This window comes from Seriola dumerili, unplaced genomic scaffold (assembly GCF_002260705.1).
Source record: "Seriola dumerili isolate Sdu_G_001 unplaced genomic scaffold, Sdu_1.0 BDQW01000025.1, whole genome shotgun sequence".
Lineage (NCBI taxonomy): Eukaryota > Metazoa > Chordata > Actinopteri > Carangiformes > Carangidae > Seriola > Seriola dumerili.
Genome location: NW_019174280.1, coordinates 15,820,024 through 15,835,093, shown reverse-complemented (window position 1 = coordinate 15,835,093; position 15,070 = coordinate 15,820,024). Strand labels below are relative to the sequence as shown.

General features: G+C 39.0%; 1 protein-coding gene across 1 annotated transcript in view; it reads right to left on the bottom strand.

The window, feature by feature from the left end:
• Window positions 1-7,125: 7,125 nt before the first annotated feature.
• The window catches only part of LOC111236880 (apolipoprotein B-100-like), a 16,263-nt gene continuing 8,318 nt past the window's right edge, over window positions 7,126-15,070 (bottom strand). The window contains exons 10-12 of the mRNA XM_022765781.1: window positions 8,674-14,644; window positions 8,196-8,382; window positions 7,126-8,109 (exon numbers count right to left, since the gene is read on the bottom strand). Of these exons, the coding sequence (XP_022621502.1) occupies window positions 7,126-8,109; window positions 8,196-8,382; window positions 8,674-14,644 (7,142 nt within the window). The remainder of the gene's footprint in view (window positions 8,110-8,195; window positions 8,383-8,673; window positions 14,645-15,070) is intronic.

Sequence of the window (15,070 nt, the reverse complement as noted above, 5' to 3'; positions counted from 1 at the left end):
TGTTACCTACTTTGAATGTGCTATCACTGTCTTAAAGTATTGGCTCTTTAATTTCATGCACATACTTCGTGTGTTTTTCAGGCCATGCAGATAATCAGATTCTAAATATTGAGCACAAACAACATCACAAGCACAGATTACATAACATTAGTAACTTGGCCCTGGTATGGTGCATGGTGTCTAATACATCATGGCTTACTGGAAAACTTTAAAGTAGCATCATTAATGTTATTAGTTCCACCTGAGCTTTTCCTGCTATGACAAGTCAAAATGTCTGCCATTAGAAAGGCCTCCTACAGCAAACATAATTTACTATGTGTTTGTCTGTTAAACTCTGTTGATTAGAAAATATGTTGTCTCAGCATCGGAGTCTTAACACTCTGGACCAACCTTTTACCTCTCAGGAGAAGTCTGTGAAAGCTGTTTGATCAGGATTACAACACAAGGAACTCAAGATAAGTTAATCGAGCAGAAGACAGTAAACTAACAACAGCACCTGCAGCACAGTGGTTACAGTACATACTAAATATCTTACAGGGCCTTATACTGTATGGCCTATATACAGTATATGTATATGTATATGTATAAGTGTATATATATGTATATGTGTGTATAAATATATACTGTGCATATATATATATATATATGCACAGTATATATATATACACATATATATACATATATATATATATATATAAGTTATATTAATACAAAGATAATGCAGGACAATTAGAAATAAGTGCTGGACTCTTCTTGTTGTTTTGTCTTACAAGCATTTTCAATGTTAAAGAGGTGGCCACAAAATATAAAACATCCATGAATCATACAGATATCTTGTAAAACTATAGCCTACATGTTCTCCTGAATTATAAATTTGTAATTACAGAAAATAAAGTAGTTCTGTAAATACAACACAATAACACAATGATACAATATTAGAGTCAGCCGACAATGAATCTCCTAAGAGATCAAAACATGATCCACAAATAGGGCTCAATGAGAAACCCAAATGATGGACTTCTGAGCTCAATGCAAAGTTCAGCCTGTTAATCTGGGCATCTGCTGTAATATGAGCACAGTGATCGCTCAGTTAAGAACTCATTAAATCAATATAACTCAACAGCCCTACAATGATACATGGTCATTGTAGGGCTACAGTGGTCCTCAAAGCCGCTGTGGATGTAATGTGTCTGACTAATGAATCTGGACCAGGTGTACAATAGATAAAAGGGGGGAAAATGATATTGTTTGACATATGGGTTATGTGATAATATTAGTGAGCAAAAGACAGTAAACAAAAACATGAGACACAAGCAAAAATAAATGCGAATGTAAAAAAGTAAGCAAAGTGCAGCAAAATGTGGGATTAATTAAGGGGAAGTTATTAATAAAAGAGATTTTACATAAATTAGCAGGGAATCTCTAAAAGTAAATCTGATTTATCTGATGTTAGATCGAAGGCATCCCAAATTCAGTCTGTGTCTGTGTCCTGCTTGTAATCTGTGTTTGGACTGCTCTGGACTTTTACAGGATTCATTGGAGCCAGACCCATCATTGCTTTTAGAGTATACCTACTCAGCAAATTCAACTCACCTCTATAACCGTAGTGATACAGTGTTGTTGATGCAGTAGGTGTCATAACGACTGGACTTGGTACAAAGCTGAGATAAGATGCTTCGACTGAAATACAGAGAATGGCACAGAGAAGAGATAAAACACATTGGTCATATTTTCAAACTACCAGATGGAAATAATTAAAATTTACTGACAAGCATCAACAAACAACCAAATAAATGAAGATGTACTGTATGAAACAAATACAATAGACTGATCTAACTATTGCTGCTGCATGCTGAGTGTTACTGATTTAAGAGAAAATGTGCTTTAAGTTGCCATATACTTTATGCAGGATATTCTAGACCAAAATATCCTAATCCTTCATGAAACTTTTGGCTTTTATGCAGCTGCTATTTATTAGGTACACCTAGCTAAAACTATTGAAGTTGTATTTATCACCTTGCAGTCCTACAATAAACTACTTTCATGAAGGTTGTAGTGTTCAGTTTTTGATGCACAGAAAATATTAGAAACATCTCTCAGTATAATACTATATAGGACAATTCAACATACAACAGTTGAACATTACAGTATAGGGCTGAAACTAACAATTAATTTCATTATCAATTCATCTACTGATCATTTTCTTGATTAATCAATTACCATCCTCACCTAAAAATGATCAAAAATTGGTGACAATTGCTTCTAATAATGTCTTATATTTCAGTCGATTAATTGTTGAAGCTCTATTACCTTCTTATTGGTAGCATTAAATGCAGGGTTGTTGTATTTTAGACTGGATACGTTTTAGTTAGGTGTACCTAATAATATGGCTAATGAGTGTAGTTTGTGAGAGATGTGCTCATGTTCAATGTGAAACTTAATATAGAGGAATTAGAAACTTTTCTATCTGGTGTCAATTCAGGCAGCATTTTCTGCTACCAAACAATAATTTACAGAAAACTACATAAAATAACCTGAGAAAAACAACTTTAATCAGTTTAGAGAGCAAGAAGTGTCTCAGCTTTCTTTTAGCCAGCACTATAAAAGGCTGAGACAACTCCTGTACCTAATTACCTGATCTTACCTGATTTATTTCTTTTCACTTAAGCAATCAACAAAATATGTAATTTGCCCAAGGGTGCCCAAAATTTTGCATACAGAACAACTGTATCCGTTACTGCATTGACGTGAATCACAACTCTTGGGCTGAAATCAGATTCAACAATAAAGATTTGCTCAGTAGATTTTTTTTTTTTGACTTGTCATGGTAGGAAATGCACAGCTGTCATTAAAACATTAATGATGTTATTAATTGTTATTGTTGTTATTTAGACCTGCACTTTTCCTGCTATGACATCTCTGGCATATGACAATGTCTTTCATTAAGAGAGGCCATCACACATTAGAACTGTAATCTCAAGAGCTCGGTCACAGTCAAGGCTGACAAATGAAGTCAATACGGAAAGGCCAAAAACTGAAATTCCTCCAAAGGCCGCTTGAGGCTGGCTCCAAGGACGAATCAATCCTCAGAGACTCCCATGTTAAAATGCCCAGGTGAAATTTTATATAGCTCATCCATTTAAATTTTATTAAGGCTTAAAGTTTCTAATTAAGGGTTGAAGTCACTAATTAAGGCTTTAAGTCACTAATTAGCCGGTATGGGCGTGTGCGCTCACCATACCTGGCTTGTTAGCTTAGCTCAGTACCTAGCCAATTAGCCACCAAAATGAATTAGCCTTGGGTTAGCCTTCGAGTAAAACGTCCAGCTGTGTAACGATGCTAACCGGATCGTATGCTTACAACAGGTATTAACCCGACTTGCACCGAAGTCTCGGCTCCACACACGCCCAACTTCTTGACACGTTTTAGGATTAGCCGTGAGTTAGGCGGAGTCAGGTACTGTCAAGATGGTGACGACGGTGCAGCTCACTCTGAGGCTGCAGTCGAAAAGTAAAAACAATCGCTTTTCCTTGCTGCTTTTCCTTGAACTTGATGGAAACTTCATGAGGTCAAGATGTTAAAGTTAGGAGAATTCATAAGGATATAGGAAAAGGCGAGAGAACCCGACTGCATTGACTCACTTACACTAGACTTTTTTAAACCAACTTTATTTATAACACATGGATGATAAATACTCCTTTCCTAACCAGCCACTAAAATAATAATTTAATGAAAATCAGTAATTTAGTTCTTAAATTCTATTCTATATAATAGGTATATAGAGTTTCTTTCCATAGATGTTTTGGCCTTTTTTATACATTTAATAAGATTCATTTTTTATTGGGGAATTTAGTAAAACAACATGTATATAGTATTGTTATGATGATGACAATGATGTTGTTAACTAGAAATATTCAATATGCTTAATTTCCTTGATAACTCCTACCTGGACAGATTTGAAAGTGAGAAAATTTACATTTATGCATTTGGAGCTCAGATACTCATATAATGATGTCTATAAGTTTTGGATCATGTCACAAGCATAAAACAGGTGCTCTACATTCTACACTTACATGGGTCTGCCGTGGTGAAACTACAATGGTGCATCACTGTAAAGGAATTGTGGGATGCCATTATCTCCTTTCCTTTCATAAAGGAAGGTCCAGTGTATCCTAAAAAATAACATGCTAAAGGAGATAAGATAGCAAGCATTGGAATACCTTTCCTTAGCATTTAGAGACTTAGACCAGCTCTTACCATGGCTGCCACTTAGATACTTATGGGTTATTTCACTCAGTTTAAAACCTTCCTAAGCAAAAAATACTTTTCAACTGCAGCTTGAACTTAAAAAGCGCTCTTCAGAAACGTATGGGTGCAGTCACACAGATTACATCCATCTTTATATACAGTCCATGGTGGTAGTAAGGGTAGTGTTCAACAACAGAATAAACATGTAATGTAGTGTCCTAGATGGCTGCATGTGTATTTGCAAAACTGGGTATTGTAAGACTATTGGGCACACTATTTTAACAGTGTTTGGGCTAGAAGTTCTCGCGTGTTTTTCCAGTCGTTGTGAGTGTGACTGAGTGAAGTATTGCTCAAATATTAAAAACGTGTATATGACCAGTCTCACTTCTAGACTATACTTTCCAAGTATGAGGAGTGGCCCTTGCCTTTGTGTTGGAAAGCTAGAATAACATTTATGCATGTTGTTTAGTAAAGCTGTTGAAAACATGAAGAAAGTTACCATGTCATTAGTGAGTGATGGGTGCATATACTGTTTCTTGGTGTCAGAGGTGAGAACAGTTTGAGATTTTAAAGGTCCCCAAATGAGCAGCAGAGAAGCCAGCTTCAGGAGAACTTTGCAGTTTCCTTGCTTTGGACAAATCTGAACTTACAAGGAATGTGCTGGAGCTCTGGATGGCCCCTGCAACACCAAATCAGGGTGTGCAGGTGGGGTTAAACAAAGTCAGGTAGATATGTTGGCAAATAACCTTATTTGTTGTTCCCCATCAGTTGATAAGATATTTTAGCTGTTAAATAATATGTTGAGACAGGTGGTTATAAGTAATACCTTATACTCTACAGGCATTTTGTACACAAGACCTGGCACAAGTGTGTGTGTTTTTCTGTTGACAAACGGCAGGACGTCTATGTCGCATAATTAGTAATAAACCAATATCAGTTGACCTAGCTTCAGTGTTGAGCTGCCAGCATTTATCATGCATGTTGGGGCTGATTGTTCTTTACAAGGTGTTTAATTTATTGCCTGACCTTTCATAAGAAGAGCTGGCAGTTGCTGTGTAACTTAAGTAATATCACTTTGCTTGTTTACAAATATTTCTGGGCTGAAAAAGTAAGTATGTGTAATTTTATTGCAACGCATATTTTATTACTCTGTACTTGTTTAAGTGCAGAGGGCAGCACCCTGAAAACATTGCCCTACATCTCACTCACTGGTATCTTCTAGTATCTTCAGGAACTACTTGATAACATGTTCCAGTACTGTTAAGAAAAGACAATCATATATCAAAGGTTACATTTTCTGATAAAGGTTCAGTCAGCTGAACTAGGCTTGCCTAGTCTTGTTTTCATTTTACTTGGACTATATTGAATGAATCAAAAACTTGGTGGCAGCTTTAGCCAAATTCATCTGGAATACATCTTTTCATCTGAGGTTAACTTGAAATAGCTGATAGTCTTTGGGAATGTCAAGTTATACAGCATGCAGAATGAAATCTGCAAATAATCAGCGCATAATCTATTTTTGCCATAGTCCTAGCTCCTTTGGAAGCCCAGTTCAGGATTTTACAGAATGACATGTTACCATAAAATAAGTGATGGACATTAGGTGATGTTTTTATAAAACTAAATGACCATCACACAAGCAGCCAATTTAGGCATAGTTATTGACCCCAGCCCCCACCAGAATCACAAAAGTTCCCTGTCCATTTTTGGCACTGACTGATTCACCAACATGTCCACTCTTAAAAAGTAATAGTCATGTAACAGCAGCAATATGGTTTACAAGGAAGATGTTCCAGTGACACCCTTTGGTTGCTAGATGACATTACATATGCTGGGCTTTTGTTTGCTCATAAAAAACATCTACAGATGGGTGACAAAGGAAAAAACAACCAAACCAAGGTTTTGGGCTGCCACAAACCGCCAGAACAGCTTCCTTCACTCTGATTCTATAAGTCTTTGGAACTTGACTTGAGCGATGAACACAATTCTTCCAAAAGATACTCCGTCATTTGGTGTTTTGATGATGGTCTTGGAGAGCACTGTCTAACACACAGGTTCAAAGGTGTTCGGTTGCGATCTGGTGACTGTTAAGGCATTAACATATAAATTCACATTGTATTCATACTCATCAAACCATTCAGTGACCCCTCTTGCCCCATGGATGAGGGCATTGTCATCCTGTTTCTCCACTTATTTTTCCTTTAATTTTTCACTCATCTGTATGTCACAGGGAGATTCTGCCACAGATGCAACAATGCTCAGATAGATTTTAACTTTATTTTTAAACAGCAAACCATGTTTTTGAGACAAATGCATCGATAGATATATTATGTCAACCAATAACATACAAATATCTTGCCAAGATTATAACATAGTTTCATTTTCACTTCATTTTTTTTTTACTTACATAGAATTAAACATAGGCCTTTCATTCAACCTGTTAAAAAAGTTTAACTCTCAGTAACTGTTAATGCACTCGTATTGTGGTTTATTAACATAAGACATCTATAATTGGTTGCCAATGTACATGCAGAGACATATAAGGAGTGTATTTGGGGAAAATAAAGGACTGTTGCAAAATGCTATCCAGTAAACAATAGACTTTATTTTACACCATCATCAAACACAAACAGAAAAATTAGACTTGCAGCACATAGGTTATACAGGTTGTTATTTTTGCTGCTGTAATACATTATTATAGTCATTCACAATTCATCTATTTTTCAACTGAACAAGGTATTTAATGTTCACTGAGAGTGCATTTACTTTTTAGATAAAGTTGAGCATGTTTTTAATATTTGTACCTTTTGTTTAGATAATAGTTTAGCCATTCAATTAGTAGCATTTCAGGCTTTTATCTTACTGGTGAAGGTGGAATCAAAGATTAATCTCCAGTTTTGTACCCTTTACTTTTACATAAGACCTGTAGTCTGCAGGAGCCTGCTGCAGGTAGTCAGTAACAGTGTATTTAAATGCATTCACTTCAGATCTGAAAATATCCAGAATGTAGTTAATCAGGCTATTTATAGACTCAGTGTTCACAGCTGTGTTTGCATACTTGGACATTGTTTTCATTAGGCTTACATGTTTATCATAGAAAGCATTAATGTAGACAGCAATGGCATCAAGTACATCTGACTTTAGGGTGTTGTCAACAAAGTCCTGAGCTTTGTCAACAAAGAATTTTAGGGTGTCACCCAGTTCATCCAGGAAAATGTCTAAACTCTCCAGATGCTTCAAATAATCCACAATGGGGTTAGACATAGTCTTCACTTTGTCCCTAATCTGGTCAGTTAATTTGGCTATAGCCATGACATCCCCAACGGGCATTGTGACCTGAATTTTACTGACCATGCCAAGCATGACATTTAGAGCATATTCTACATTAACAGCCACTAGCTGCAATGCCTTCTCGAGCATAGTAGTAATGCTGGTCATGGTATTATTGAGCACCTCAATGAGAGTGGTCATCTCGTCAGAGCCAGGCAGTTTGACCTGGGTCTCTCTCAGAAACTTGATGGCTGCATTTAAGAAAACCTGTACAGTCTTCTGGTACTGAACAACAGTGTTCCTAAAGAGGATAGACACCTGGCTCACATGTGGGGCGTGGTTGTTTGCAATGTTGTGGGCCTCCTCAGTATAGAAAATGATAATGTTCTTCAACTGAGCAGCATGCCTGAACAGTTGGTATTTCTCAGCAAAGCTAGACAAACAAGATGTGATGGCAGGAATTTTTTCCTGCAATCCTCGGATCATGATGTCTGGGGCATCCATGTTAATAGTCATCTTAAGATTCATTTTATTTGCATCCTTGGCAGAAGCTCTGATAGTGAAAATATCCACATCCTTCCCAGGATCAGACTGTTTGAAAAAAAGAATAGAAAATTAGATGTAAAATTCTTGATCATTGTAAATGTACAAACATAACAGTAATATCAGATCCTTACAGCATAGCGACCATAAAGCCTGGCATTCATCTGTGATGGAGCCCTGCCATGAAGCTGAAGACCCAGGAGGCCAGTAGATGGAATAGAAATTGTAGCACTGATTCCATCTTTGCGGACAGCATAACGCAAGTTCACATCAGTGAAGGCAGGGCTGGTTATGTCCATATTTAGTGTGAGACGAGAGTCACTGTAGAAACGGGCAGGAATGTGTCAATTCTCTGTAGTAAAGCAGACAACTTTACACAAATACAATTATGAATATCTTTCATCATATATTGTCTTTTCTTGGAATATGAGTAAAATGTTACCTCAGTGTATGGGAAAGAATGTGCTGAATGTCCATGGTCAGATCGCAATGGGTGAAAACACCCTTTCCAGTAAGGCTTAGGCCACCATGTTCAAAGTTTATGGTAATGGAAGCTGTTGAAGCATATTGATTTTAGTTAAACTTTATAATAATGCTCTTTATTTAAGATACAAAACTAGATTCTGTGAAAAGAATAACTTACAGTCCAGGTCATATTCCAAGGAGACAATGACAGAGGTGGCAGAGGACTTAAAGGTGACTATGAAGACAGGAGTGTTGCCCTCTATTTCTGCTGCCAGGTTTGTGGTGTACAGTGGGCTCACAAACTTAGCATTGGTAGAGATCTTCTGCTTGGCAGCTGTCACTTCAGCAACAGTTTTCTCAAAGATGGTGAGTTCACCCAGGCTGCTTGGCTGAGAGATATCAACCTCAATATCCGCAGTCAAAGAAGACATTGTTGCCAAGTCAATGGTTACCTTGGTGATATGCCTTCCGTTGGTGTTGAAATTGAACATGTTTGCCTCATTGTTGCCAGTATATTTCAGCACTGCATACACACGTCTCAAGGAGGCTTCAACAGCAATATTCTCATTTACGTCCAAGCCAATGAGTTTGTTGGTGCCATAGTTAAGTTTGGCATCGGCAATAATCTTGGAGGTAAAGCGTAGTCCATCATTATTCAGGTACTGATTAATCTCATTATCAAGGACTCCCAAAACTAGATAGTCCTCAAGCACAGTACCATCCATGTTTACTCTGGTGGATGACTCCATGGAAAGGTACTCAAAGTTTCCCTCCAGCTTCAGACTGTGGTCAGCCTCAGCCTTTCCAACAGCCTTGATCATAGGGATGTTGAAATCAGCCCTCATCCTCAAGGTGGAGACAGCATTTGCTTTGGTTTTAGTGTCTGCAACAAAATTTTGATTTGCTTCCAGTCTGAGTATAGGCAGGGCAATCTTTGCATTAGTAGCCACAGAGACTATAGGTTCAAATGTTTTAGTACTCATACTGATGGTGCTGTCATGAGTGCCTTCAATGTGACGATTTTCAAGGGACAGGGAATTGGCCAACTTGATTCCTCTCTTGGTGGTCAGGCTGGTGGTGCCATCAAGTTTGGCTTGTAGACTCTCAAACACAGAGGCTGTGGTAGCTCCCAGACGGAACACAAGATCATCTTCAGCATTCAGTCCAGCATTGACATTCAGATTGAAAATGGCAGACTTGAAGGACAGTTCTGTGATCAGGTTACCCACAGAGGGAATCTGGAACAGACCCATCATATCGACAGATGGGGCTGCTTGGCTTTTTTGGTAAACAATCTTGGCATCCACATCAACAGTCTGTTCAGTTGTAGTCAAAATGTGTTTCAGCCCAGTTTGGTCATACAAGTCAAGATCACTAATGGCTGGGGTACGGAAGTCAATAAATGGAATATCAATCTCAGGAATGCTGATGGGCTTAGTCAGGAAATCCAGGTCTGCTTCTCCTTCTAAAGCAGTAAGAATGGCAGCCTCCTTCTCATTGTTCTCTACAGTGAAGTTCCAGAACAGTTTGTACTGATTAAGACGGGCTAGAGCGACTGTGTTGATGTATTGTTTGTCAGGCGTGAAGGTTGCAGAGTAATCATTCTGCAGATCAATTTTGGCTGTAAGAGCATCATTGAAATTGACTTTGGTGTTTCCTTTATTCTGAAAGATGAACGCAGCCTCTCTGGGACGGACAACAACATTGATCATATTGTATAAGGGTCCATTGATTATACCAAGTAGATCTGTGTTCTGGGTTGCCTTCAGCTCAAGCTTCATGTCATGCAGATTGACATTTACTGATCCCACTAAAAGGCTGCTTTTGATTGTGGAGCATTCTGTTTCAGAACGAACATCAAACTTGAAATAGTTGAAGGTGACAAAGTCAGCACTCAAGGTTTGTCTCGTCTTCAAAAGGAATGTATCTGTGTCACTACTGAAGGTCAACTTGAATATATTCGGATTGACTGTGACTTGCAGGTCACTCTTGTGTGTACTTTCTTGAGAGTTGAACATGGTTGTACCCTGGTTTCCAACAGTTATGGTAATAGATGTACCTGTCTGACGAGCCACACATTTTTGTGTCACAGATGCCTCACTGGTGAGGTCCATGATTGGGAGGGTGAGCACATGTTTATAGGAAGTGTCAATAGTCGTAGATAAACCACCATTGGTTGCTAAGAAAGCTTCATGTAAAAGTTCAGCATTATAAGGTGCTGTGGTGGCCTTTACTGTGGTCTTGGCTGAGGCCTGGGCTGAGAATTCAGTAAATGTCACAGATGCATGGTGGTCCACTGTGAGAAAATTGTGAGTGATCTTAAGGGTCTCAGATGCAATCAGATGATGACCCTTGGGAAGAGCAACGCGAGCAGTGGAATCCAGATTGAAGTTAAGGATTTCAAAGCTAAGTGATGTCCCTTGGGAAGTGAGAAAAGCTGTCATTTGGGGAGTCTCATCTACGTCCAGAGAGGTTTGGACTTCAGCGGCATTCCTAATAGAGTAGATGGGGGTGTTGACTTTCATCTCGCAACTCAGTTTGCCAAAGCCTGGAATCCTGATCTCACTAGGAATGACTGGCAGCTTAAATGCTGGGAGTTGGAGAGTCGTAACAAGTTTCTCTGATGGAAAATGAGGCAGAGTGGGAAGGGAGAACTCGGGTACAGAAATGTCAGGAAGTGAAAATTCAGGGACAGCAGGAAGGTAGTCCATAGTCAGGTCTCCAAACAAAGCACGCATATCAAACTTCTTCATCTCAAAGTTGAGAATGAAATCAACCAAGTCAATGATTCTCTGCTTAATGTTATTAGTTGAGATGGTAGTGGCTTCCACTGTATGGAACCCCAAGATAGTAAACTCAGGGATGTCCAGCTGTGTTGGAATTTCAAGCTGGTGAAGATTATCCATGCTTAATGTCATGGAGGGCACGACAAGATCAGTGAAAGGAATTGTGAAAGGTGGTATATTCAAATTGGCTTTCTTTAGTTGTGTAATAAGACCCTCAATGATCTGCAATAGCTCTCTAAATATTTTTTGTTTAGGTGCCACCGTCATGATCATCTCAACCATATTGGTGAACATGTCAGTAGCAAAAGTTAGAAATTCAGTATAGCACCTACTTGCCAACTGCAGATAAGATGTAATTTCAGCATTAACATCCAGGTTTGACATTTCCTGCTTTACAATGTCAGCAAATCCCTTCAGATTATTAAACACAATCTGGTCAATTACTTCCTGAGCAGTTTTCATAATTTCTCTCAGGTGTTCCATAGAGCCTCTAATAGAGGATATGACAAAGTTGGCAAAATCTCTCATTGCTCCAAATTTCTGGGGGATTTCAAGAATCCTGATCAGTTCATTGAGGTAAGATGTATACTCAAGAATGATATGATTGGCATAATCCACAAAGTCATTGTAATTCAGTGAGTTAAGCCTTTGTACAATTGTTTCAATGTGCATATTCAGATGTTGAATTATATCCTTGGCCTCAGTTGATTTCAAGTAGTTGATAGCACCCTGGAAGACTTGTATGAATTTGGTAGGTATGTCTGCGTCTCTCACCACCTTGACTACAGCATTGATGGTTTCCTCAATTCTGAACTGCTTGATGAGCTCCACAGCCTTTTCGAGGACAGCTTGAACCTTTTTGTCAGCCTCAAACTTTACAATCATCTCTCTCATCTTGGCATAGAATGTGTCGATCTGACCTAGGATGTCAAGGTCCTGAATCATTTCCTTAATGTAATGTGTTATATCAGTGAGAATGTCTGTGGGAATCTGACTAACTAGTTCCTCAATGTGAGCTATGAAGTTGATCGATGAAATATACCTCTTCAGGTCACGAGTAAATTTCTGCATGTCAAAGGTCTCAATTACTCCTTTCATATCACTCATGATTGTTTGAAGTTTAGCCTTGATTTCGTACGTGGCATCAATGTCATGCAGGAATGCAATGCTGCTGTCCTTCAGTTTTTCCAAGTCAATCTGCTGGACCATCTCTCTTATGGTATCAATCACATACACGACCATAGCCCTAATGTCATACTCCTCATTAAAGGCATTCAGAAGTTGCTGGATATTCTGAATGAGGGTTTCAGGGACGGTGCCGCTAACAATGATCTCCTTCATCATACCAGCAAAGTGTTGGATGTAAACAGTGAGATCAGCCAGCAGTTTTTCAACAGCAACCTTCAGGTTTCTCAAAGAGGCCTCCACATCCTCCTTGGAGATAGTATATTCTTGGGTAAAATCATTGAGATACTGGTTCAGTTGATTTACCTTGCCCTCTATATTAAGTTGAGAAACAAAGTAATTTATATGCTTGGGGAGAGCCTCAAATTTAGCCATTATCTCCTCGTTGTTGATGTAGTCTTGCAGTGTCTCTGAGATATGCACAACAAAGCCCTTGATGCTTTCCAAGAAAGCAGAAAGATTTTCAATTATAGGAATCTGAATGATGTGACTGTTTGTACTCTTGTCATACTTGAGGAAGCTAGAGATGGTGAATTCCTGGTTGTCTGTGGAGTCTGTGTTGAGGACGCTTGTGAGAATGGTGCCAGAAAGCTCAATTCCAGTTCTCTCAGCAGTATTGTAAACACTCAGGACCTGATTGAAGATTTGGTCATTCAACTTAGACTTCATTCTAAAAGTAGTCTTCTGCTCTTGGAGTGACATTACAGTCTCCATGTTGTTGTCAATAATAGTCTGAAGAGAAAAACCATTATGAAGCTGTTGGGTTATTGATGCTCTGTATTCATGTGTGCTAGCAAACGCTAGGGGCTGTGCTTTAAGGAGGAACTTGCCATAGAGCTGGGCACTGTGCTTTCCATACATGGTGATGTCTCCATCAGCATTAAAGATGGCATCAAGGTTGAAATCAAAAGGAACAATGCTGCAACGGATGGTGTGATCAAAGCGCATTGCCTGTGAGTTGAAACGGGCATCGTTGGTGATCCTGGCAGCAAGACCGACAACTTCAAGCTCGGTGTTGTGGTTCATGTGAGTTCCCAAGAGTTTTCCAGTGGTGCTGCACTTTGCAATAGCAGTCATATCGGCATAATTTACCTGATAGGTGTGTTTGATCTCTTCCTCGCCATAAATAGCTTTCAGGTTTCCAGTCAGGTCCATCTTGTAAAACTCTGCCTGCAGCTGAGCCTCATTAATGAAGTTGGCAGCCAGAACTTTCAGGTTGTTGTTAACATTTGCAGAAGCAGTGTAGGGTTTCAGGTCGATGGTGATATCATGAGCATAAGTGGCATACTCACTTGCTATGGCTTCAGCCTTTGAGTTAAAGTCAAGGCTAGAAAGAGTAATGATGAGATTGTTGGCATTGTCAACCTTGATGTCACGCATTACAGCCTTGTTGGTAATAGATAAAGTAGCTCTTGAAGTGTCAAGCCCAGCATTGAAAGTGTTTTCTAGGGACAGGGGGCTCTGCAGGGTGGTTGTTCCACTTGTGGTCAACCCGTCCTTGTTCATCCTCAGAGTTGTCTTGTGATTAGCCTCATTCTCAAGAAGCTTCATTGAGGCATCACTGTTTACAGCCAAACCATTGGCATCAAGAGAGGCAGTCAGCAGAGAGTAAACCCGGTTTTCAGAGTGGTCTGCATTTGTCTCCATCCTCATGACGACTTCACCGGCACCAGCAGAGGCTTCAACCTGGTTGCGGATCTTCATGCCAACAGCAAGGGCATTTGAATCACTTTTCAGTAACAACTTGCTGTCTTTGAAGTAAAGCTCAACAACATGTGTCAAGACATCTTCAAAGGCATTGGTGTTGGATACAACTGAGAATTCACCATTGGCAAGGGATGCTGTAAATGTGTTTTGGCCCCTAACAATTGTGGAGTCAAACTGAACAATAGAATCAATCTTTGCCACTGGCCTGAATGGGAAGATGGTAACTGACTGGGTCGAAGTGGTCTTGCCGTACATAGGTCCAGCCTTGAACATTCCCTCAAAGTTGTTATCTGCAGAGATTTCTTCAGTATTGATTCCTGCCATACCCGTGTGCTCTAGTGCAAAATTGAGACCAAACGGACTTGTGGCTTCAATCTTGCTGTTTGATCTCAAATTGATTTTGTCAGTGATGGTTACATCCTCAGTGATACTAACACTGGCTTCAATGAAAAGAGGTCATTGCAGTGAGGTCTTTTTTATTTAACTGGCAGTTGTAACACATTTCCTCAAGCAACCCCCCTTTCAAATGTATATTATGCTTTCCTTGCCTTTTATTATACCAAATGGCAGTTTCTACTGAGCATTCATTTCTTCTTCATAGTTTCTCTCCTCAGTCTGGGTGTAATGAATGACCTTTCCTTCATTTGGGTTAAATGACCAATAAAAACAATGGACTCTTCTTTACCTCATTTTTGTATGTCAAGTATGAGTATGAAACAGTATTTGTAGTTTTTAAGTATTTTTTAAATGTATTTAATGCTGACAAATCCAAGGTCAGTGTGCTTTTGTCAATTAACAGTGTCTAAGGGACTGAAGTGCATAACTAATACATACCCAAACATACAGAATTAACACTTTAACAGAAA